This window comes from Dipteris shenzhenensis, chromosome 25, assembly GCF_047967505.1.
Source record: "Dipteris shenzhenensis isolate YYH24624 ecotype China chromosome 25, Dip_SZ_1.0, whole genome shotgun sequence".
Classification (NCBI taxonomy): Eukaryota; Viridiplantae; Streptophyta; class Polypodiopsida; order Gleicheniales; family Dipteridaceae; genus Dipteris; species Dipteris shenzhenensis.
This window is the reverse complement of record NC_141620.1, coordinates 43116154-43141221: the sequence shown is the minus strand read 5'-3', so window position 1 is coordinate 43141221 and position 25068 is coordinate 43116154. Positions and strand designations below refer to the sequence as shown.

At 41.8% G+C, this 25068-nt stretch overlaps 1 protein-coding gene across 1 annotated transcript; it reads left to right on the top strand.

The window, feature by feature from the left end:
- Positions 1-3279: 3279 nt before the first annotated feature.
- On the top strand, positions 3280-17758 carry LOC147885913 (protein LEAD-SENSITIVE 1-like). Its single transcript, XM_087396539.1, has 2 exons — positions 3280-3444; positions 16715-17758. Exons 1-2 carry the CDS (start codon positions 3351-3353, stop codon positions 17515-17517), a joined length of 897 nt encoding a protein of 298 aa, XP_087252665.1. The 5' UTR covers positions 3280-3350; the 3' UTR covers positions 17518-17758.
- Positions 17759-25068: the final 7310 nt, after the last annotated feature.

Genomic DNA, 25068 nt, shown 5'->3' with positions numbered 1-25068 from the left:
TCTTGATTCACTGTATCGAAGTAGCAATCCCCAATCAATGATGCCAACCCGTGGACTATGATTCTTGGTGAAATCTAGCATGACATTGAAAGGGTGTAGATCACAATGTATAATGCCTTCTTGGTGTACAGCTGCTAATGCATCAACCAATGCGTGTATGATGTCTGGGGTAGCTTCCACAAATGCCTTTAATCTCGTAAGCTGTACATCACTTAGTATTGGATCTGGTTCTCTCCTAGTGACTCCATTGCCTTTCAAGCATAACACTTGCTTTCTGAAAGTCCCTTTCTCAAAGGGTAGCTGCATCATCATGTCTCCAATACTCCCTCCATTGAAGTATGGAAAAATGTTGATCCAAGGTAAGCTTCTAGTAAATCCTATCATCTGACAATCCCTGGATGTAATATTTGCATTCCATACTCTTTGTCAAATGACTTTAAGTTGTGAGATATGTTTCCTTTGTAGCACTTCGCTGCATAAGTAATACTTCGAGGAAAGAAAGAGATGCCATTAAAAGTGACTTTAAAGCATACTCCAAATGAGCCAGCACCAAGATTCTCACCCTCCTCTATAGCCTCATGGGGGATACCTAACACAATTGAACAATCACCATTCCTAAATGGCATTTTTATATATGTGTAGAGTACCTATTCACATTATTGTGGTAGTACTAGTGTGTCCTTCTTGCTTTGCCAAAACTTTGTGGAGTCAATAGTTACAAAGCCACTTGCATGGAATTTGATTGTTGCATTATATCCTCTTCCCACCACATCCTTAAACCAATTGACATCCAAGACATACACAAAGAAGTGCCGAAAGTATAATATCTTGGATAATGCCACAATAATTATCATGCATGTACAGTGCACTATGAGATGTAGTTGGCTTATGAGAATAGAAAGTGGAAAGGTCTCCTCCACTAAACAAACCACCTCCACTGACATAACTCAAGCATCCTCAAGCGTGGTGGGATTTATTTCCTTTGAGCTCACATACCTAGAAAGAAAAAGTGCACCATATTAGCAACATAATGAAAACCTTGTGTCAAGATTGCCCACATTTTGTATAGTATGGAGTACCTCACAAGCTTGCCCATCTTGTAAAGACAATCCTTCATGTCCTTTGATGCACAATGAGAAATGCTAGTAGGTAGTATGAACTAAACACATGAGCAATGGTTGATTAGTTGCTTCTAGACTCACAAATTTGGAAGGAAAAAAGAGATTATGCCAAGTCATACTTACTTGGAGCATCGTGTGCCAATCATGAGATTTGAAGCCGTATAATTTCTCTACATAGGTCTCTTTTCTTGCTCTTTGTTGTGAAGGCCCCCTTCAAACACCTCATGCATCCAATGGGAGTACTAATTGTAGTGATAGCCCACTTCACCACCACCATCTCTTTCTTTGATAACGTCCATGGTGAACGGGGTAAAAAGACATGCCCATTTGGTCTCTCTTGTGGCCAAGCCCTCTCTGTGGTATGTAGATCCTCCCTTATGCTCAAGGAACATCGTCTCCCAATCAAATGGTCCCAAATGGTAGATGCCACATTCTTGAAGATATGCATGGGATCAAGCAGGTGATTGATCTTGAGGTGGGACCAATATGGCAGCCCGATAAAAGATAGAGTACCTAAACAAAAGATGGTGTTAGCGTGCAATCATTATTTCTTCCAATCTCCTACAGTGAGTGATTGTGGAGGGAGGAGGGACTTCATTCCAAGGGGCGACATATCTAGGATGATCAAGTGGGAGAAATTGATTGTGATTCTTGTAAATGACCTTATTCAAGTCCTCCTGCTGTGAAGCAACTAGCGAATGACCACAAACAGGACGTGCATGGTAACCTAATGTAGTGAGACCTAAACAATAGATGCAATTGCATAAGCAATGTGGGTTCTTAATGCCACATCAATGGCCTACTCATAATTAAAAGCAAATGAAGTCTCATGATGAGGGAGGCTTACTCACATCATGCACTGCAATACCTCTCCAATCAATCAAAGGCTTCAAATAAACATCCACGTTTTTTACTTTATGTTTCCTTGGAACTAGAAGGGATAACATAACATGTCCTTTCTTAATCGCCATAGATGGTGGAAGATTATAATTCATGAATATCATTGGCCATATACTATAGGAGGTGCTTTTGAGACCAAATGGATTCACACCGTACCCTTAGGAGGTGCTTTTGAGACCAAATGGGTTCACACCATCCATACCCAATCCAAGTTGCAAGTTCCTGAGTTCTTCCTTGAAGCTTGGCCATGCGCCTTGAATATGCTTCCACACGTAGGAGTGTCTATGAAAGTTCTCCATGTGCCATTGGTTGATTGGTGGGAGGAATCCCATGACATGAGCTCTGCAATGGATTTGCACTTGAACATATGTTGGATGCAAGGGATTATGGGGAAATGTTGCAGAACCTTACGAGGCACATCCAAAGTTTTGAGATATACTCTACATCTTGCCTCACCACAAGTAGGACACTCTCGATCCTCCTTATATGCTTTACAAAAGATAATGTAATCATTGACGCATGCATGGATGCGCTTATATCTCTCTCTCTCTCTCACACACACACACAGCTTCCCTCACTCCACCACTTGTCCCTAGTCCACCCACCCTTCGCCTCCCCATTCTCTCTCTCTCTCTCACACACACACACACAGCTTCCCTCACTCCACCACTCGTCCCTAGCCTCCTCCTTTCGCCTCCCCATTTATTTTGGGCAGGCCTATTGAATGACATGTGTCATTCATCTTTTTCACTTGTTTGGAATTGCATCCATTCCCTCTCTTTCCTCTTCCACGTTTTTGTTAAAATTTGGATGTGCATTCATTGAACATTCCCTCTCTCTCCTCTTCCATTTCTCTCCATCTCTCACTTTGGGCAAGATTCACCTTTTTCTCCCCTTCTCTCTCTTCTCTCTCTCTCTCTCGGCAGGCCACATGAATAAAATTCATATTGTTTCAAACCTATCTCTGCCACTTTCTTGGCCGACCTTGTTGTTGGAACATGGCACAGGGCCGCCCAGGGCTTGGCTCCTCCGAGTTTGAACTGAGCCGATAGGGGCAATGGGCGTGCCAAAAAAGTACCGTGGAGATGAAGATTGCAAGTGACGAAATAGCCACGCCATAATGGGGGGGAGAGCGAATGAAGAGCTAACACGTGGAATAAGTTGGTGGGATACGTGTGAGAATCTTTTGAAACGCGGCTTGGCTGAAGTACAGGTGTAAAAAGGCTTTTAAGGTATCGTCTCTCTCGGTTGCTTTTATTGTTGCTTCGTCTTCTTTTTCTTCTTCTGGTTGTGGCGCTTCATCTTCAACAGCTTCATTCCAGTTCTTCCATGGGTCTCCTCTCCAATCGCCTCTCCCGCTCAGACCTTCTTCCCGGTGACCACATCTATTCTTGGCGCTTCGCTTACTCCTACGCCCATCACGGTACTCCTCCCCTTCCCTTTCCTCCTCTTCTTCTCTTTACATTAATCCCTTGCCTTCTCGTCTTCTTGTCAAATTAATTTGGGATTTGGTATTTGGGATGGGATGCCGAATTGGATTTGCATCATGCATCGGTCCGGCGAACAGCGTTGCCTTGTGAAAAAAGCCACTTTGCACACAATGTCGTTCTGCCCCGACGTGGAATGAACGCCTCATGTCATGATTTTTGTTTCCACAAAAAGATACCTTACAGACAATGTCGTTCTGCCCAGACGTAGATGATTGCTGTTTCTCTGCATGCACTTCGCAGTTCACATCACTCGTCAAATCTCGCCTACACAGTGCGACTCCTTTTTTTCTGGGAAACAACAGGATGACGTACGGTTTGTATCTCCGACCTTGATTTCGCTAGGTTTTGAACTTTTTAGTCCCAGGAAACCTAGTTTCATCACGGCTAACCAAGTAGCATGCTTTTAGGAGAGGAAGCTATCTATGATCTAAGGACGTTGAGGTCTCTTAGTGGGCCTTTGCTCTGCCTAATCGCGTTTGCCGGATCAGATCGAGATAATCCTGCTTACATTGGCCTCTTCGCTCTGTATATGAAAAGGAGAGGGGCATTAGACGAATTTACGCATGCCCTTGAATGCTAATCTTAGCACGATGTTTGAGGTGAAGAATGTGTCCGGAAGCCTAAGCAGATCCTTTGGACTGTCTTTCTTCCTGTAACAGCATTCTGTCGTATTTGTTCATCCTAATACCGTCATGTCACTCGCATCCAACAGCCCCCGGCCATCTACCGAACCACAGGGCTGCCGAACCCTCAGCTAGGGTTAGATCCAAGCACAGGCACCATGGCAGCAGCCCATCAATAGCAACAGGTGACGTGGCACAATGGAGTTCTCCAACAGCAACCAGGGCAGACCACACTGCTGTATGCGTCAGTCCTTGCAGGGATTTGCCCCGGGACTGCTCCACCACAGGGAAACTGCCACGTGGGCAGTCCACAGCATTAGGGGGCCTTCAAAAGATCTATGGGGGCCGGCATCAGCCTTTCACAGGCACAGGTCCAGTCTGCCAGCCCCACAACCGGCTGTAGCAGGTCGGCTTGATCTACAGACCAGGTTGGTCCACATCAGGAGGCAGCCCTCAGCTCCTATTAAGCCTCAGCAGCAGATGCAGCACATCAGCCTTCAGCCTCAGCAGGGAACGTCCTCAGCAACCCCTCCAGCCTGCCCAGCCTTTTTAATATCCAGTTCTCATGTGGGAGCAGTTGCCAGCATGATGTGATGTGTCTTATGCATGTCAAGTGTATCTCTGTCTGTGTGTCTGTCTCTCTACTCAGTTAGTACGGGCATCACTACTGAGAGTAATGTAGGCTGCATGCCTGTTACATTGTATCAGAGCGTTGAATCTTTTCTTCCTTGAGATTGTGAGCAGCAGTAAGTGGAGGTGGACGCTTTGGTTGTCTTCTACTTTAGGTAACCTCTCCATGACTCTCCATCCTTCGGTGACTTTGGTAGGAGATCTCCAGATCCAAAATTGTGTATGGTGACTATCTGCTCCGGCAAGGTGAGGCAGCTGACGAGATGCAGATACAGTCACAACAGTGAGGCTCTTCCCACGAGGGTCTTATAGCACTGGGAAGCTCGAGCCACAAAAGAGCATCGAGATAGAGAAGATTATAAGGACAGGACAGTGCACCCAGGGAATGGGATTGGGGTGCTCGAGAAGCTAAGGAAGTATTGGGATCGAGCATTGATTCTGTCTTTGCTCAAGGTGAGAGAGTACTAGGGAAGCTCACTTTTGACATGTATAACAGCAAAACAGAACCTTTGTTACTCTTGTCTTGTGGGTTATTTTTCTATTGTATAAACACAAGACATTACAAATTGCAGCCTTGCGGCAACAAGACTGCTCCTAACTGACAGTAAACTCCCCTAAATTTGGTAGAATATGCAGGAAAGTTAGAGTAGTGAAGTACCTTATGTTTTAGGAAAAAGGTAGGAGAGGAAGATCATGGGCTGGATCTTCAACAGGGACTTGAGGGGCTGCACAAGGACAGGAGGAAGTCAATCCTTTTTAGAATTCAGCTGAGTATTGAACTCTTGCTGTATATTCTATTTCATTAATGAAGTACAAGTCATGAATGAATTGCCAAGTACAACTAGAGCCCTTATATAGGTATGGCCCAGGGCAGTACAAAGCAGTATTGCTTATGGGATTACCTCCTAGGATGCCACGTGGCAACTTATGGTATCCCCTTAAAAAAAAGAAGAAAACACTTACAAGCCAATAAAGGCCTTTCTACTAACTTTTAGCCTAAGTAAAAAGTAACCCTCTGTTACAATCCTCCCTCCTCAAATAGATATTTGTCCTCAAATTTGAAAAGGCTGTAACCTGGACATACAATGTCCTTGTAAACCTGAACAGCTCAATTCTGGTCATATCAACTGAACAATGAAGTTTCTCAGTCAATACCTCCCTGTAGACATGCTGATCTGTAAATGGATCATATAATATTCCCAAGAAATCAAGCAATCGGGTGGAAGAGCTATGCTGTCCAATATAACAGATCTGATCATATAATCCAGTGAGAGACATGCTGATCTGAGAAAGGATAGTGAATGCTGGCTGCAGCATGTCCATATATGCTATATAGCAAGAGAACATGAAATCTGCTCATAAAGACTCAATTTTGGCCATAGAATTCAGCTAAGCAATTGAGGGTGCTCCACAATTGTAGATGGCTGCCAAGAAGACTCCTCATCAGGTAGACCTCCCCATTTGATAAGATATTCCATGTAGGACTTGTTCCTCAACACATGATCTCTAAATCCAAGGATCTTTCTCAGGTATATACTCAATTTGGCCCTCTTCATCCATAGGAGGTAGCTCTTCCATAACTTGCTCCTTAGGCCCCAAATACTTCTTGAGCAGTGATACATGGAATACTTGTGTATTATAGAGGAGCATTGACAAGCCAGCAAGCCAAGGATGATTTGGCTCACATGATTGTTCTATTACAGCAATGTAAAGATAATATGGTAAGGGCCCAAGCAAGGATGAAGGATTATGTCGATGAGCATAGGCGAGATCTTCATTTTGAAGAAGGGAATTATGTATTTCTCAGATTACATAAGTCTAGGCATGCTTCTTTGAAAGGTAATACCAATGTTAAAGTTGCTCATAGGTATTATGCCTTACAAGGTTTTGAGGAAAGTTGGTGAAGTGGCTTATGAGTTGGAGCTCCCACCATTGATCAATAATGGTTGATGGGACATGAGCTTTACAGCCAAACATGGCTTCAAAAGGGCTCATACCAATTGAAGTATGCTTGCTGATATGATAACAAAATTCAGCTAGATGCAACCATTGATCCCACGATGCTTGGGTCTCAAAGAAAAAATGCCTTAGATACTCTTCCAACCAATGGTTAACCCTCTCTGTTTGCCCATCAGTTTGAGGGTGATCTGTTGTACTTGGGGTAAGAAGTGTTCCCATAGAACTGAAAAGCTCTTGCCAAAAATGCCCCATGAACTTAGCATCACGATCACTCACAATCTATTGAGGAAGTCCATGTAATTTAAACACATTCTCCATGAATTGCTTAGTCACCTTGGAAGCTGTAAATTGGGTCTTAGTAGGAATGAAGTGAGCAGCTTTAGTAAGTCTATCAACAACCACAAAGATACTGTTCCAATCCTTAGAGGTCACTGGTAGATCTGCAATAAAGTCCATGCTGATATGTGTCCATTTACCTTGAGGTATAGGTAGAGGTTGTAGTAGACCAGCTGGCCTCAAATTCAACTCCCTGTTTTGTTGACAGGGCTTACAGCTTTGAACACAAGCAAGAACATCCTTCCAAAGCCCCTTCGAGTAAAAACTCTGTTTTACCTTATCATACATCTTGTTGAGGCCTATATGCCCAGCTATAGGAGATGAGTGAAATTCCTGCAAGATTAGCAGCTTATAGGAGGAATTTTCAGTAAGAAATATTCTATCATTATACCACAAGAGCCCATTGTGCAACTTGAAATTGGGATACTGCTGACAGTCAGGATCTTGCAAGTCTTGGAACATAGCAGCTGCTTGAGGAGCATTGAGATACTCTTCTTGAATGCCAGGGATCCAATCTTTATAAACCTCGGTAATAGATGATAAAGTACAAGCCCATATCTTGGAAAGAGAATCTGCCACAATATTTTCTTTGCCCATATTGTAATCTATGTCAAAGTCATAGTTTTGCACAATGGATAGCCATCTCCTTTGCTTGGGTGATAGAGAAGACTGAGATAGAAAATATCTGAGAGTCTTATGATCAGTCTTGACCTTGAAATGGCTGCCATAAAGGTAGTGGTGCCACTTTTTGATTGCATGAAGTATTGCCAACGTCTCTTGGTCATAAATGTGGAAACTTGACTCCTTGTCATTCAATTTTCGACTTTCAAAGGCAATAACTCCATGACTCTGCTTTAGGACAGCTCCAATGCCCCTCCCACTAGCATCAGCCTCAATTATAAAAGGTTGAGAGAAATCAGGACATACCAAGATAGGCACTGAAGTTAATGCCTCCTTTAATGCTTCAAAGCTCTTATTGGCACTGTCAGACCATTGGAAATCATTCTTTTTTTAGAAGATTAGTCAGAGGAGCTGCCACTTTGGCAAAATGCCGTATAAACCTTCTATAAAATGATGCTAGACCAAGGAACCCTCTCAGCTGGGTGATATTCTGAGGTTTAGGCCAATCCTTTGTACACTTTACCTTGCTGGGATCCACCTTAATGCCATTACTGCTGTCAATATGGCCCAAATATTCCACTTCCTCAGCCATGAAAGTGCATTTACTTGATTTGGCATACAACTGGTGTGTCCCCAATACTTCCAATACTTGCTGGACATGCAATAAATGCTCTTCTTTCGTTTTGCTGTAGATCAATATATCATCAAAGAATACCAACACAAATTTATAGAGGAAAGGCTGCAAAACCTTGTTCATTAGGGCCTGGAAAGTTGTTGGTGCATTGGTTAGGCCAAATGCCATCACTTTGAATTGATAAAGCCCACGTTTTGTCCTGAAGGCAGTTTTATGTTCATCTCCCTCCTTCATCCTTATTTGATGATAGCCTGACCTTAAGTCAATGTTTGTGAAGTACTTTGCCCCTCTAAGCTCATCCAGTAGATCATCAATTCTAGGGATAGGAAACCTATTCTTAATTGTCATTTTGTTCAAATCCCTGTAATCAATACACATTCTAAATGAGCCATCCTTCTTCTTAACCAATAACACAGGAGAGGCAAAGGGTGATTGACTGTGTGTAATAAATTCCTTGTCAAGGAGTTCCTTTATTTGCCTTGCCACCTCTTCCCTTTCAGCTCTAGAAAGTATGTATGGAGCTTTGTTGATTGGCTTAGATCCTGGCTCCAACACAATTGCATGATCCACATCTCTCATGGGAGGGAGATGGTTGGGAAGATCGGCAAATACATTAGAGTATTGCTGTAATAGGGACTGCATGTCTTTATCCTCCACCAACAACCCATTACTCTCTTGAGAATTGGTTAATTGAATAGCATAGACTCCACAAACACTTTTGAGGTCTTTGGCCATTCTTCTTGCAAGATTAAGGACAATTTAGGAGATTGGTGACCCATCAAAGTGATGTGCTTACCTTCATGCATAAACTTCATATACAGCCTGTTAAGGTTCATAGAGAATTCTCCCAAGGTTCTCAACCATTCACAACCAAGGACGATGTCAATAGGTCCCATTTCCAAGACAAATAGATCTCCATGAAAAGTATAGTCTTGAGAAAGTTGCACTTGAGCAGCTTGACAATATTGCTTACTGTGGGAATGTTGACCATTAGCCACCTCAACCTTGATCCCATGATCCAAAGTGGATGGGCATAACCTCACTGTTTGAAGTGTCTTTGCATTAATGAAGTTATGAGTGCTCCCACTGTTAACCAAAATGTGGATTGGTTTGTTATTGATTGTTTCTTTTAACCTAAGGGTTTGAGAGCCCTTGCAGCCCATAAAAACATCAGGAGATATGCTGTACACAATTGATTGTGTATCCCAATACACTTCATCATCATCAACATCATCATTTCCAAAAGAATTTCTAATCTCATTCTCATAATCTTTAACAACTTCAATGTTCCATTGTCTAGATCTATTTGAGTACCTTGGTAAACTATCATCCATAAGCATGGTGTCAAACATGGATAACCCACCTTGATCAAAGGGAAAGGTGGTTCCCTTTTGAGCACCCTATTTGAGCACCTTGGTAAACTATCATCCATAAGCATGGTGTCAAACATGGATAACCCACTTGGATCAAAGAGAAAGGTGGTCCCTTTTTTGGAACTATGATCCTCATCATCATCAAGGCGTTCATTCACATAGTCCTGATATTCATGAAATTCAGATTCTTCTGTAGATGTATTAGGAGATAAAACCTCATCAATCTCTAGAATCAAGCTCAACTTTGCTCCTGTTTTTGCTTTGCACACATTCCTATGTTCAGGGATCCACTTCTCACCACAAAGGTAGCACAAATTCTTCTTCTTTTTGTCATCAACAATTGCTTGAGATAATTGCTTAACCAACTTGTTTCTTTTATCACTCAGATCATCCTTTGGAGTGGGTTCAAAGGATGACTTTACATCTGTAGCCTTGTAAGCCTTAGGTTGTCCCATGCCACTGCCATACACTGTGGGGAACCTAGAAATAGAAGAAGTTGTAGCAGGTGCAAGAAGTTTGCTTTCATAATTGGAAATCCCTTTGACCATAGGCTTAGTTCCAAAGTGACTAATGTCCAAAGTCTTCTCCTTCCCATTGTATTTGGGTTCATAAAGCTCTGCCAACTGCATGGCCTCTTTAAGAGAATTGGGCTTTTGGGCTGCAACATCTGAAGCAATACTAGGGTGCAAACCATGGATGAACTTGAGCATTCTAACTCTTTCATCAATACCATAAACGAACAGAGCCAATTTTCAAAATTGTTTGATATAATTTTTCACTGATCCTTGTTGAGTAAGATCATATCACTTACAAATATATTGATCCCTAGTAAAAGGACTTGCTGAGTCATTCCTCCAATTCCTCAGGAGAGGTGGAATCACCTTTGAACTTAGGAAGTATAATCTTGTCTTTCATATCTTTGTCTTGATAAACAGGTCGTGTTGGTTCAATAGATTTAATTGTTTGTATATATTGCTGGAATGTCATTGCTGCCCTAAGGTCTGCTGGTAGCAACTTATATTCATACACACTTCAGTTGCTGAACTGTTATTATTAGGAGTCTTACCATGTGTTGAATCCTTGTCCATATGAGTTGTAACTCCACTAGAGTGATAGGTCCTTCGGGCAAAAGCCATAAAATCAATCGGTTCAGTTACATGTATAGGATGATCATCATCATCAACTGAACTTGAGTCTCCATCAATTTGGGAATCCACAGGTCTCTTCCCATCATAAATTTGGCTTCTCTTTAATTGGTCAAACCTTTTATTAAAAGTGGCAGACATGTTCTGCATTCTTTGGTCCATCCTCTGATTATTGGTCTTAATCTCATTAGTTAACTCCTTGAATATCTGTAGCATTGGGTCCATACAACTCTTTATGATTTGCTCTTGGTTAAGGGATGCTTGTACTTGAGGAGTTGCTGCTAAATCCCCTTGAACATTGCCAACATGAGGATCATTGGGCTCACAAACTACAGCCTGATCATCAATTGACTCCTTTTCTGAGATGGAATCAAGGATACCCATTGGTTGCTTACTAGCTTGACCAATAGATCTTTTTACAGGCATCTTCAATGACTAGAATCTAGAGTAAATGCACTATCTTAAGTCCTAATCAAGAATCAATGCTAGTCTTGCCCTAATTTCGCAAGTCAACTTTTAGAGAGAACTTAAATTTTTCCACTTGATTAGGCGATCCTTATGCTAAGATTGAACCAAACAGCCAATCAGGAGTAGAATTTCATAACATTACACCTAGATGGCTAGAAATTGCTGGAACCTTTGGCAAATAGCAATTCTGCACTAGCTGTTGCACTGAATTTTTGAAATTCTCAGTAACAAAAAACCATATTACTATTACACTTTGTCAGTTGCATTCATGGAGCTAGGCGACCATCTGCACTAGAGCTGACCCGAAAGGGAGCTGTATATCTGAAGTTTGCAGCAGTTCCTCCATGCTAGCTGGTCGAAATAGCTCACAACTCCTCCAAATAGTCTCAGATCACCACCAGACTTAGGGAGCAGCCTTATGAGATTGGGGCGAACAGATCAAGCCAAGAATGTCCTAATTTGGTGTAGTAGAACAGCAGATCGTCGCTTTCTTCACTTTCTTGCGTCAGAGAGAAAAAAACCTCAATGTTGACTCTATCCTCCATCCTTTAGGAATCTCACACATAGAAATGATTAGGGAAGCAAGGGATTTCCACTGATGCAAAAAGCCCCAAATTCTCAGCACTTTGAAAATCAAGGTTTCTCAGAGCTTGCCATGTGGCAGCTCACAACAGAGAGCACTTTTGGCGCTGAATTTTTGCACAGAGGTAGGCCCTAGGCTCAAGAGTAGATGCTCCAAATTTCAAAGTGTTTGGACAAAGAACTTCCCACAAATTCCCACGAAAAGTGCTCTGATACCAATGCAACAAGATTGCTCCTAATTGACAACAAACTCCCCTAAATTTGGTAGAATATGCAGGAAAGTTAGAGTAGTGCAGTACCTTGTGTTTTAGGAAGAAGGTAGGAGAGGAAGATCATGGGCTAGATCTTCAACAGGGACTTGTGAGGGGCTGCACAAGGACAGGAGGAAGTCAATCCTTTTTAGAATTCAGCTGAGTATTGAACTCTTGCTGTATATTCTATTTCAGTAATGAAGTACAAGTCATGAATGAAGTGCCAAGTACAACTAGAGCCCTTATATAGGTATGGCCGAGGGCAGTACAAAGCAGTATTGCTTATGGGATTACCTCCTAGGATGCCCCGTGGCAACTTATGGTATCCCCTAAAAAAAAGAAGAAAACACTTACAAGCCAATAAAGGCCTTTCTACTAACTTTTAGCCTAAGTAAAAAGTAACCCTCTGTTACACTTGCTTCCATGCACTAGATAGTAGACACCATCTTTTGGTGGCATGACTGTCACATAGAGCACTACAATGCAGAGTTGGACGTAGCCATATATGATTGGGAAGATTCCATGAAGGACATCAACCAGAGTAGACGTGGACTTAATTCACACCTAGTTCTTCAAGCTGACACAAGAGCCACAAAGTCGGTCCACTACAGTAAGTGAGTTGATTCATTCAATTGGCTATCCAATTGCAAATAGCAGATGGGGATTGGATTAGTCTGTTTATTGATTGTCATGGGCATCTGCAGCCCATGGTACAGCTGAGCTCTGCAGTCCACCTTAGCAGCTCCAACAGAAGTTGCACGAGCTCCTACAGCTCCAGTGGTAGCCATAAGCCATGGACCAGTAGCAGCTCTCAGTCAGCAGCCCATGCGAACCCCCATAGCTTCTCATTACTTGGGCACAGTTCCCTTTTGGTTCAATAGATTTAACTGTTCGTATATATTGCTGGAATGTCAATGCTGACCTAAAGTTTGCTGGCAATGCTTTGTATTCATGGAATCTGAGACACAACTCATCAGCTGCTGCACTGTCACCATTAGTAGCCTTACCATGTGCATAATCCTTGACCATATGAGCAGTTACTCCACTGTCATGATAGGTCTTTCAGGCAGAATCCATAAAACCCATTGGGTCAGCTACACGCACAGGATCATCATCATGTTCTGAATGCAAGTCTCCATCAAATTGGGGATCCAAAGGTCTCTTACCATCATAGATTTGGTTTCTCTTGAGCTGGTCAAAATGTTTATTAAGGGTAACAGACATCCTTTGGTCAATCCTCTGATTATTGGCCTTAATTTCATTGGTCAACTCCTTGAATATCTGTAGTATTGGATCCATACAGCTCCTTATAATTTGCTTTTGGCTAGGGGGCATTTGTACATGAGGAGTTGCTGCCAAATCCCCTTGAATATTGCCAACATGAGGATCATTGGGCTCAGAAACTATAGCTTGATCATCAATTGCTTCCTTCTCTGAGATGGAATCAAGGATATCCATTGGCTGCTTACTAGCTTGATCAGTAGACCTCTTTACAGGCATCTTTAATGATTCGAATCAACAGTAAATGCACTGTCTTAAGCCCTGATCAAGAATAGCTCAATTTCCAAGGAGTAGCAGACTGTTGCAAGGCTCTTTTTGCACAATGTGTAAACCAAACTGTATAGAGACCTATGTAGGACTTCGAATTCTTTGGACAGCCAATTCTCTGTCAAAGCTATAGACAGAAGCACTGTTCAAAAAATATACTACTGTACCAAACTGTCAGTAAACAGTCGGGTCACTGTCCACATCGCTGAACCCCAGGGTAATCCTCCTTCATTTGACATGAAACTTTGTGGAGTGGTTCCAGCAGCTAGGATGACACCTCAGCAGCAGCCACGAGTAATTTCGAAGTGATATGTAGCCAGGTCGTTTACTAGGCAGTGTATGTGTCAATTCCAAACAAAAAAAAAATCGGGGAAGATCTCTCGCAAACAAACCTGTATCTTGTTGGAACTTGGTGTGGGTGTTCCTAGAGCAGAGGCGACTCCCTTGATGCCAATATATTGAATTTCGGAGAAGAACTGCAGGTCCTACAAAATGCATGTCAAATTTGCTCACAGCTCCTCCAAACAATCTCGAATCACTGCCAGACTTCAGGTGCAGCTTCAAGAGATTAGGGTGAACAGATCAAGCCAAGAATGACTGAATTTGGTGCAGGAAAACAGCAGATCATCACTTTCTTGTGCCAGAGAGAAAGCCCCTTCAATGTTGACTCAATCCTGCACCATTTTAGGATTCTCATATATAGAAATGATCAGGGAAGCAAGGGCTATCCACTGATGCAAAAAGCCCCAAATTTTGGGTGCTTAGAAAATTAGGGTTTTTCAAAGCCTGCCACATGGCAGCAACCAACTGAGACCACTTCTGGCCACCAAATTTTTCTCAGAGGTAGGGTAGAGCCTCAAGATCCTCTGCTCCAAATCTCAAGAAGAGATGATGAAAATTCACCCACCAAATTCCAAGAAAAGGGCTTTGATACCAATGTGACAAGACTACTCCTAACTGAAGATCGTCACAAGTAACTAGACAATCTAAGATGGAAATATAGCAGGAAAGTTAGGTCAGGGTAGTACCTCATGAGGTAGGGAGAGAGTAGGAGTGGTAAGTCATGGGCTAGACTTACACAGGAGCTTGTAGTGGGCTGTATAGGGATAGGACAGGAACATTCCTAGTTTGGTTATGCACATCAAGTAGCCCAGCTATCTTGAAAAGAAAAGCAATCGTTTATTCCAAAGATTATGATAACTCTCATTAATCTTTCTATTTACAAAGCCATTAAAGAGGCTAATTAAACCAGTAGCTAACTTAGGAAACTGCCTTTGTTACATGAACCTAAGATTTTGTGTTCAAGGGTATTCAGCATGATGTATATTTTTCTGCGAATACCAAGTCAGAAAATAGATAGGGTGGACAGAATCCTTAAACTTTAGGTACCAAGATTTTACCATGCTTGTGTACGGATATGTCAAAGGAACTAGCTCTGGATTCAAGAGCTACTTGACTCTCGAGAAGAATACTTGAAGATACATAACCTTGTTTAGATTGAGAGATTTACTTTCGTTGAGTTGGTTATCAAAGATTGTGGCTTTGACATTAGCTTCTCTTTGATTTGAGTCTCATGGAAAGTATATCCTACTCAAACTGATAGTCAGAGTTTAGTTATTGGAATTGACTAACCTTCATAGAGAGTTTTTGGGCTTTTTGGTGAACTCAGGAGTTAGTTCTTAGAGGAAGGGGAGTATGTCATGTGCATGGTGTACTACACTAGGGTTGGATAGCAAGTGAACATGGGTTATGGGATATCAAAGGGCTGGATGGCTATTTTTAGTCGAGGTTGCTATATATAGAGATTGCTTCATATATAGTGCTTGCTTTACATGGAGGGAGCTATTCATAGTGTCATGCTATCTATAGGGGGTTTCCTACTATATAGAGGGAGGGCTAGTGCTATTGTGGCAAGTCAGTTGCGCGCTCTTCAATTGATGGATGGGGCTTGGACCTACCATCTACATGGCGATCATAGGTGGTGTATCGAAGGTCTTCAGGATGGGCTTAGGTGGTATGGGTTGCTTGGGTAAGTAAGTACAGGCCTATGGATGAGTTGAGCTGTAGGGCGAGTACCTAGGTCAATGATAGGGTTAGATCCTATGGGGACGTGTCAATTTGGAACCACTATCAATGCCGGACTTCGGCCAACAATAAGTAATAAGGCATGGATTGTTTGGCAATCAATAAGTAATAAAGCATGGGTAAATACCACTGTCTGACAATGAATAAGGCATGGATGAATACCATTGTTTGGTAATCAGCTGGTAGGTAAAGCACATCTTATGTGAAGTACACCTTAACGCCATGGTAAGACTCTACAAGGGGAATGCCTAAACCTAGGTCTACAACTTTGTTTGGGATTTGAATCGGAGTCTGCACAAAGCTGAGATAGTCACAGGTCAGTACAAAAGCACCGGTGTATTACGTCATCGATTTTCCTTGTAGCGTTCTGATTACCCACCAGTAGTGTTGCTTTTGGGGGGGTATAGCCAAGATCATGTCCTTGTTCTGCTGCATGATTAGGTCAATTTAGGTGAGGGGAAAAAAGACTCTCTTTCTAACTGCCCTTATAAGTGGCAGAGGTGAACATGCTTTCCTTCAGTCTGCTGCCTGCTGATGTGCTTGTGCTGCTGCATATGTCAATTCTGATATGGAGCTGTGTGGACGCTGTTTTAAGGCAGTCTGGGTAATGGAGACAATCTTGAGCAGTGTGCGGGACCTCTTGGTCAACGATAACTTTAATTCATTTTGGGGCTTGGCTGTGCCAAATACTTTTGCTTGAAACAACTGTCAACATGAGCTCTTGCAGCTGGATGTTCTTGGGGCTCAGAGAGAACAGCATTGAGCCTTTTGTGTGGACTTAAATTCTGTGCATGTGTAAGCACATTTTTTTTTTCTGACCAGCTCTTTTAACTCAACTACAAGTGCAAGCGTCGGTGATGGAAAAGGGATTTATTTTATCTGTTGAAGAGTCGTGTATTTTACAGCTCAGAGTGCTGACCTTCATTTCTACTCTATTTACAATTGCAGGCATTTATGTTGGTGATGGTAAGGTGATTCATTTTACAAGAGGCCAGGGTCAAGAACTTGGAACAGGTACTTTTGTAGATAACCTTTTGGCAAGCTCTGGGTCATCTCCTTCTCATGCTTATGGCCCTTGCCAACTGTGTGGTATAAACAAGGACAGCCATGGAGTACTGCTTTCCTGTCTGGATTGTTTTCTTTGTGAATGTCCCCTTTATCGCTTCGAGTATGGGGAGAATACTTTGGTCTTTCTTGCCAAAGCGCGTGGTGGAACCTGCACACTCGCTCTTTCAGATCCACCAGAAGCAGTGCTCCACCGTGCAAACTACCTCTTAGAAAATGGCTTTGGTTGCTACCACATTTTCCGGAACAATTGTGAAGATTTTGCAACGTACTGCAAGACAGGGCTTCTAATCACAGATGGAAATACAATCGGGACAAGTGGGCAAGCTGTTTCTTTCCTTGGAGCACCTTTGGCAGCAGTCTTCTCTTCTCCACTGAAGTTTCTCATGACTGAACCATGGGGAGTAGTTGCGTTAACTGCAGGGATGTATTGCGTAAGTAGATATGTTGCAGATCTAGGCAATCGAAAGGATGTAGCCAAGGTTCCAGTGGAGCAATTAGTTGCAAGACTCGGCCCAACACTTGCAGCTACATCAAATTTAAGATTGGAGGTGCCAGTGGAGGGCTTGGGTACAACACTTTGTCCTGTACCTGAAAGATCTAAAGTACCAGTGGATGACGCAGGCAGAAAACTTAATCCTGCACCTGCAGCTATGGCAGATCCAGAAGCTGAGGTTGGGCATTGAAAGGCTTCAATATATGTACAGGTTCTGTCAGTTTGGACTTACCACGTTAGTTATTTACCATATATTGCTCTGATTACTAATTATGATAAAGACTCTTTGTTTACCATATTTAAATGTGCTTTGACTTACATCCTGTCCCCATTGTAATCTGTCAAAATATACCTCTTCTTTCATGTGATCCTCGTTGGGAGGATGAATGGGTGAGAAAGCTCAGTCAAATGTCTAAGTGATTTTAAATCAATCTGTGGCTCTCCAGTTTGCGAACATGCACTCTCTACCTTTTAGTTTCAGTGTAAATTCTCTGTCAAGAATTAACCTGGAAGAAGACTCCGCCAGCAGTGTTTGACACTATATAAAGTTGCGAGTTGAAGCTAGAACTCTATTGATCATGCGGAATTTCGGTTGAAGGTTTGGGTGTAAGTGCTTGCACTCACACACACGTGTAATCAGTGAATTTTCGGTTGAAGGTTTGGGTTTCGTGGTTAAGTGTCTGCACTCACACACACATGTAAGTGTTTGCTCGCGCGTACATGCACGCACGCAGGGCATGGAAAAGTAGTCACTCTTTTGTTCGTGCTCCACCCGTATGTTGCAAACATTGAAGTAGGTTGCCTTTTGTAAAGCAGAGATCGTGGCTCCAAGTTGATTCGAATTTGGAGCTTGACTTTGGTTTTGCATTGTCACCAAACCCAAAATATTACTTGCATGTCTCCAATCAAAATGTAGCCACGCTTGAGATTTTCAGGCACGAATTTCAAGTACATTGCAATTAACAAAGTCCAAGGATCTCTCTTTTTGAAAGAGAGAACTCATAAGACAAACAGATAAAGCCAATAATCAAGACACAGGGTCTCTATTTGTTGAAAAGAACAAGATCTCTCGGTGTTGTTCAGCAAAACACAATAAGCAATTAGTAACTTTTTATGTAAAAAGGGAAAAGAAAAGAAGCCACTTACGCATGAAAAACCTATCCAATTCAAATTATAAAAGGGTCTTTGTTTGTCAAAGAGAGCTAATGGAGAGGGATCTTTGTTTTTGGCCTACTTAAGTCAAGGACGAAGTGTCCTGAACATTGATTTTATGCAAGTGTAATGGTGTGAATTTATGTAGCTTTATTTTAGCTTTTTTTAACGATGGAAGTGCAAAAGCACTGGCTAAGCTTTTCACCAAAAGTATGACAAGCCACATATCATAATCTCTTAGATCTTGATCTTCATAAACGTCTAATGGTGGAAATTGAGTTGATTTTTTGCTTTAATTTTTTGACAAGACAAATTTGGTGTCAGACAGCAAGAAAGGGTTTTGTTACTGCTGCAACACTCTGTAGGGGCGTACCATTCAACCCAACATCAAAGCGTTGAAGGTCTTGTGGTCTTTTCTAACATCGAACAACCATTTCTCTGATTTTGAAAATGAACTTGTGGGCCAAAGTATTGCAGGTTTATCTTGGAACATAGATCTATTGTGTTTTTGCCTATAGAATTCAGCTTCCTAATCCTAAAGTGGCTTGTTCAATCTGCTGCAATTTCAAACGATGGCTCCCAAAAGTTGCGCTTGCCCATTGGCGTCCTTGTCCCATAGGCAATTCCGCTCTTTCGGGGTCATTTAGAAGGTATTGCAAAAGATCGCCAACATGGGCCTTCGCCACTAAAGGAAGCAGACAATGGAAACTCTTTACTTGTGCTCGAGATGGTGGAGACTCCATTAAAACACGCAAAGTAAAAGACCCTAGGTTGTTGTGAGCTGTTGTATAATTAAATGGTGACGTAGAAGAAGGATGAGTGGTGATGCTACAAAAGTTAGAACAGGAACCTACATGTGGAAGCTCGTTCATGTTTGCTCTAGCAAAAAGAAAGACAACATACATGATGCTAGGTTCCCTTTCATAGAAGAAAAGAACCAAAGCGAGTACCAAAAGATGGGGCTTGTGGGACTCCTTGAAAGAGAGTGAAGGTCGTGGATGCGGATGCAGATTCCGCGGCTGTTCCAGGAACTCAAGCTAAAGTTGCAGCGGCTAAACGTTGATGCTAAGGTGATCTCCAATGGTGTGAGTTCCTTTTGTCATGATGATCAAGCTTGGCAAAGCCATAACAGTTGGAAACCAGCAATTGAACTGCATTTTGTTCTCTTCCACTGCTCTTCCAAGATCAGGCGGTGATTCAACTATATGCATCCCTTCTTTCGAACCCTAATCAACGATTGCGTTCCATAAAACGTTAAGATAAAAGCATGTTGATTGGCCAAGCGTGAATATGAAAATCAACACAGTGGAGAATGTTTCTCTTGAAGAGATAGGCAATGAGATTTGGGTAGGTGCTTGTTGCAAGAAGTAGTTCGGGGTTGAGCAATGGCATCAAACAGTTGATTTGCTACTATTTTTGCTGGCTAGCAGTAGAGAAAGAGAGCATAAGATGGTCGATCACCCTCTCCCTAGCTCGACAAGTGCTTCCGAAAAGCAACTGAAGGGTGGGCAGCTTGGATTCAACCTTCGAGTAGCAAGAAAGCAGGCAAAGCAGCTCCAAAAAATAAGCAACCTGCTGTAGGTGGCCGACCATCTCCTCTTTCCCTGAAGCTCAGCAAAGCACAAACTAACGCTCACTAACATGTTAGTTTTATTAAGGGACTCTTGAATGAAATAGGGTTGTCACCCATGATGGATCCTAGAAGGATAGGCGCTGCAATCGCCGTAGCTGCAATTGGCCAATGGAATTGCTTGAGGTTACATAGATATCATACATGTTGATCTAAGCTATGTATCTCTGAACCTATTTGATTGCTCTTGGTTGACTAATCCATCATACACACTCAAACCACTCGGTAGCTCTTGGTGGTGCCATGATCGTAGCAGTAATGGGTCTTGTAAGAGAAGCAATCGCACAAGGAAAAGAAAGGGACATGAAGCTGCGATTGTATAAGGGAAAGCAATTATGAAAGCAATTGAGCATCTATCTTCTACACAAACTTGCCAAATCTATCCTCTGGTGTTGGGAACTCGCTCTTGAGGAGTAGCATGGGAGTTCACACTTCGCCTCATGATTCGAGTCGTTGCTACCGCCAGTTTGCATGGGCTTCAGATTAAGAACACCCTTCTTTGTGGACGGGAGATGGGAAGGGGTAACATAAAATTGCTCATTTGCACGACATATGTAAAGGTAGGAGTGGGTGCTACTTGGCAGCATGTTGACCCAAGTCCGCTCCCCGAAGAAGGTGAGGGCAAGCTTTTGAAACTTGACAGCAAGAAATTATCAGCCAACATGGATGAGATCGATCACAGTCTCGATGGTGAGGGTATGTTTGGTGAGTTTGTCAATGTAGAGGAACTCAAGTGTGGAAAGCAAGGTGGAAGCAGTGACGGTGGGCAAGGGCACCTCTCTAACACAGGAGTCGGTCATGCTTCTCTCCCTGAGCTTGATGACCTGCAAAAAACCTCTCTTTTGACGCATGTTATTGACACGAGGGAGCAAGGAAATCCAAGCACGATGCAAGATCGAAAGATATCGACACCGTTGTAGTCCATGTGACAATATTGTATCGATTGCAAGGAGGGTCAGTTATTGCATCGCCTTATTCATGTATTTGTTGGACTTCAGCTTCCAAACTGTGGATATGATGAACTCAATAATATATCACCAACCCTGACGTTTGCAGGGAGGATTGGGTCCTAACAGACCTTGTGCCACGTCTCATTTCACAATTTTACTCATTCGCTTTTATCCTTTAAAAATTTGATAAATTACTAGGATTCAGGTTCAATTTTGAGTTAGTAGTTACATGCTCGATAACGGAAAGACTACCCATCGCAACCTAGTTTCACTTTCTACGGGAAATGTGCAAGGAATTTAGGATAATGATGGTTGTGTCTTACAAAATTGGGATGATGCTAGGGTGTGGTGAGGCTAGGGGTGGTTAGGTAAGGCTAGGGGCGATGAGATGATGTTACTTAGAATAGGGTTTTGCATTGGAGGCCCTTGATCATCCTGTCTAGTCCATCATTTTGTTGCCCCCTTGACAATGGTTGTCGTGTGGTTGCAAAGGCAAGCACAATCTATAGTGACTATGAAGACTGCCTTGTACATAGCTTCACAACTCGAAGTAGCAAATGTAGGTTGAACCAAGAAATTCATGAAGAGCCAAGCCACTATGAGACAGTCTCACGTTGTAACAACCTACCCAATCATTGTCTATGAATGCATGCAAATTTAGAAGACTAATCACCATAGAAGAGTTCCAAATGTTGTGTGGCCTTCAAGTAATGGTAGAACCGCTTCACTACCTGTCAATGATGTGTGCTAGGATTGTGCATGTACTTGCTTATTTGTTAAACAACATACTGCGAATTTGGCCATGTATGATAAATAAGCTAGCCTATAGCCTACTGATAAAGAGTGGCATCAAATGAGGCAATCCCATCTTCAAAGGAGAAATGGAAACCAAGTTCCAATGGAGTAGAAAATGGCTTACAATCATCGAATTGGAAACGTTGCAAGAGCTGTCCAAGATATTTGGATTGAATCATTATTATGTTCCCCTCAAACATTAGCAATCAAGATGCGCAAATAGTAGTGCAACCTGCCCATATCTGGCATTGCAAATGATTTTTACAAATCTACATTAAAATATGCAATTTTTTTGCGTGCTTAGACCGGTGATAAGCATGCCATCTACATAACGAATTAAAATAAAAAAATTTGATTCACTCTTCTGGACATAAAGAATGGCCTTAGTAGGGTTGTTCTGACAAGCAAGGCATAACAAAAAAAAAAGTATCTTGGCATACAATGCCCATGGTGCTTGCTTCAAACCACAGAGGGCCTTTTTTAGCCAGCATACTTGAGTTTCAAGACTTGCAACCTTGCATCATAGAGGCTGAGTGACATAGACCTCTTCCAATAAATCCCCATGAAGGAAGCAGCCTTAATGTCCAACTAGTGGACCTCCCAATGCCTGTGATATGTAAGAGAAATAACACACCAAATCGTCATAATGCATGAGGTGGAAGCGAATGTCTTCTAAGAGTCAATGCCATGTTGTTGGGCATAGCCTTTTGCAATAAGGCGGGCTTTGTAATATTCAACACTACCATCACCTTTTCACTTCAATTTGGTAGACCCACTTGATATTGCTATGGCCCGCATGCCTCACAACTTCCATGTGCCATTTGCATGAATGGAACCAAGTATAGCTCTCATGGCATCCATCCATTCTGTGCCATCAAATGCATCCTTATCTAGAGATGTTCCACATTACAAGAAAAAGAAATCAAAGAAACACGAAGCAAATTGCCACACATTTGTTTTTGTGCACCTCTGGTATGGCAGCCAAGGGCTTAGCTTGCTAACTCATAGAGTAGCCAAGGCCCACCTCGGAACTCTTTCTTACTGTCTAAGGACAACTTGCTTCTCATCAAGTACTTGATCAATTGCATGATCATTAAGTGGTTGCAAATCGGACAGAACATTGGCAATAGGAGGAGGCTATGAATTGCCAGAAGCATTTGGAGTTGTACCTCGCAAGCATGATCTAAATCTCACTATAATTTTACAAATATGATTGCAATGTGCCACCAATTATACTTAAATGTTGCAAAATTTGGGTCAAATTGGTACAATCATTGTAATTAGTGCAAATGTGACACAAAGAGCATGAAAAATCCCTAAGAGTGTCTACAATTGTCCCTGCAATAGACTCAAATCCCAAATTTTGAGGCAAAATCTATCCCAAATAGCTTGAATCTGCATCAAGTGGGTGCAATCCACAACAAAAATGCGTCAACTCTAGGAAACCCTAAATTTGGTGAATCCAAAGATGATTGTACTAAGATTATTGCAAGCTGCAAAAGCAAGCACCCTTGTACAACAAGTGAAAGATTGTACGAGTGACAGGTGTAGTACGGACGAAAGGTGTTGTATGAGCAAATTTCTAGCTACTATATGAATGACTTTCCAACAGTTGTATGGACATCTTGTAGTAACGTATGGATGTGTTGCAATACCTGTATGTATAGTTGATGATGTGTGTACAGAGATGATGATGATGTATGGATGACAACATACAATTTACAGTGCACAACTATACAAATGATTGACAAGTGCTGTAAGGACATTGCACAACCAATCATTATGATTATTTGGTTACATGCAAAAGATGTTGTATGAGGTTGTGCAAGCACGTGTGAATGTATGGATGCCCTTTATAGGAACCTAACAAAGATGTTGAGTTTATTACTATAGGTACAAATGAAGATACAGATCTATTGGCATAGACTGTAAGGAAGCATCACCATACAATGGTGTTGGGCTAAAGCTAACAACTGCTATAGTGAATGGTCCTCCACCAAGGCACCATAAGAACTATAGTGACAAACTATGAGCTAGGAGGTGGAGCAGCAGAAGTGCAAGTTAGGGGGTTGGGATCAATCTGAAGTAAGAACCTGCTTTGATACCATTGTTGGGGTGCGGGAAGCAATGGCACACGTTGGAATGAGGAAATGAAGAGTACTTGCAAATGGATGGTGAAGAATATACAAGTGTGGGCACTATATGTAACCGATTGACTAGGATTCCAATCCTCCTCTCTCTATTAATAAAAAACCCTTTTTATCATTCTTAACTCAGTTAAAATGTTCTAGTGGTTTTAGGGTTGATTGATTTTTCTTATAGAATCCAAAAGGTTAGATCAAGTTCTTAGGTTAAGCAATAACAAGCCAGGGAATACAAGTATTACCTGGCTACCCAAATTCAACCATATTGTTCTAACAAATAAATGGTTTGGATGGTGGCAGGTAAGTAGACCCTCACCTCAGAGCCTGGTCTACCTGACGATTTCGACACTTTTGTACTAATTCTTTGCTTTAAGTTTGCAAACTCAATACAAAGAAAAAATATTTTGCCATTCCTCCTAATTTCTAAAAAAAATAAATTGGATTGCAATATTGTCAAAGGTTACTTCAATTTAGTTTTCAAAATTATTTTCCCCTATAATTTCTTTTTCTAAATATCCAAATGATTGAATTAATTATATGGTTCATTTATTGATGGGATTATTAAATCTAAACACACACACACACACAAAATATAAATTTGATTAGTAAATGTATCTCACACACCGAGACACTTATTTCTTTACACACACACAAACACACACACACACACACACACACACACACACACACACACATGAATACTTCCCTAACGACAAATTATTCTTTTATGTACCCCCTTGAAATCTTTCCTTTACACTTTCTTTTCAACCACCCCACATACCAAGCCCACTAATCGTCCCATACCTCCTCTAATCCCTTCTTAACCCATGCACTCATTCGCTCCTAACTCCACTTGTGACTTAAACTTCACTTGTGGCTAAATTATAATTTTTAATTATCTAAGAATCCATATGGTTGTCTATATTCCTAGATAAAGCGATAACAAGCCAGGGAAAATATGAATTACTTATCTACCCAAATGTAACTATGATGTTCTAACACCTAGTTTGTTTGGATGGTGGCAGGTAAGTGGACCCCGACCTCAAAACCTGGACTGCCTGAGGATTCAA

Coding starts and splice junctions, on each gene's coding strand:
- LOC147885913 (XM_087396539.1), top strand. CDS start 3,351: ATGGGTCTCCTCTCCAATCGCCTCTCCCGCTCAGACCTTCTTCCCGGT. Junction 3,445..16,714: donor TTACTCCTACGCCCATCACG/GTACTCCTCCCC, acceptor TTACAATTGCAG/GCATTTATGTTGGTGATGGT.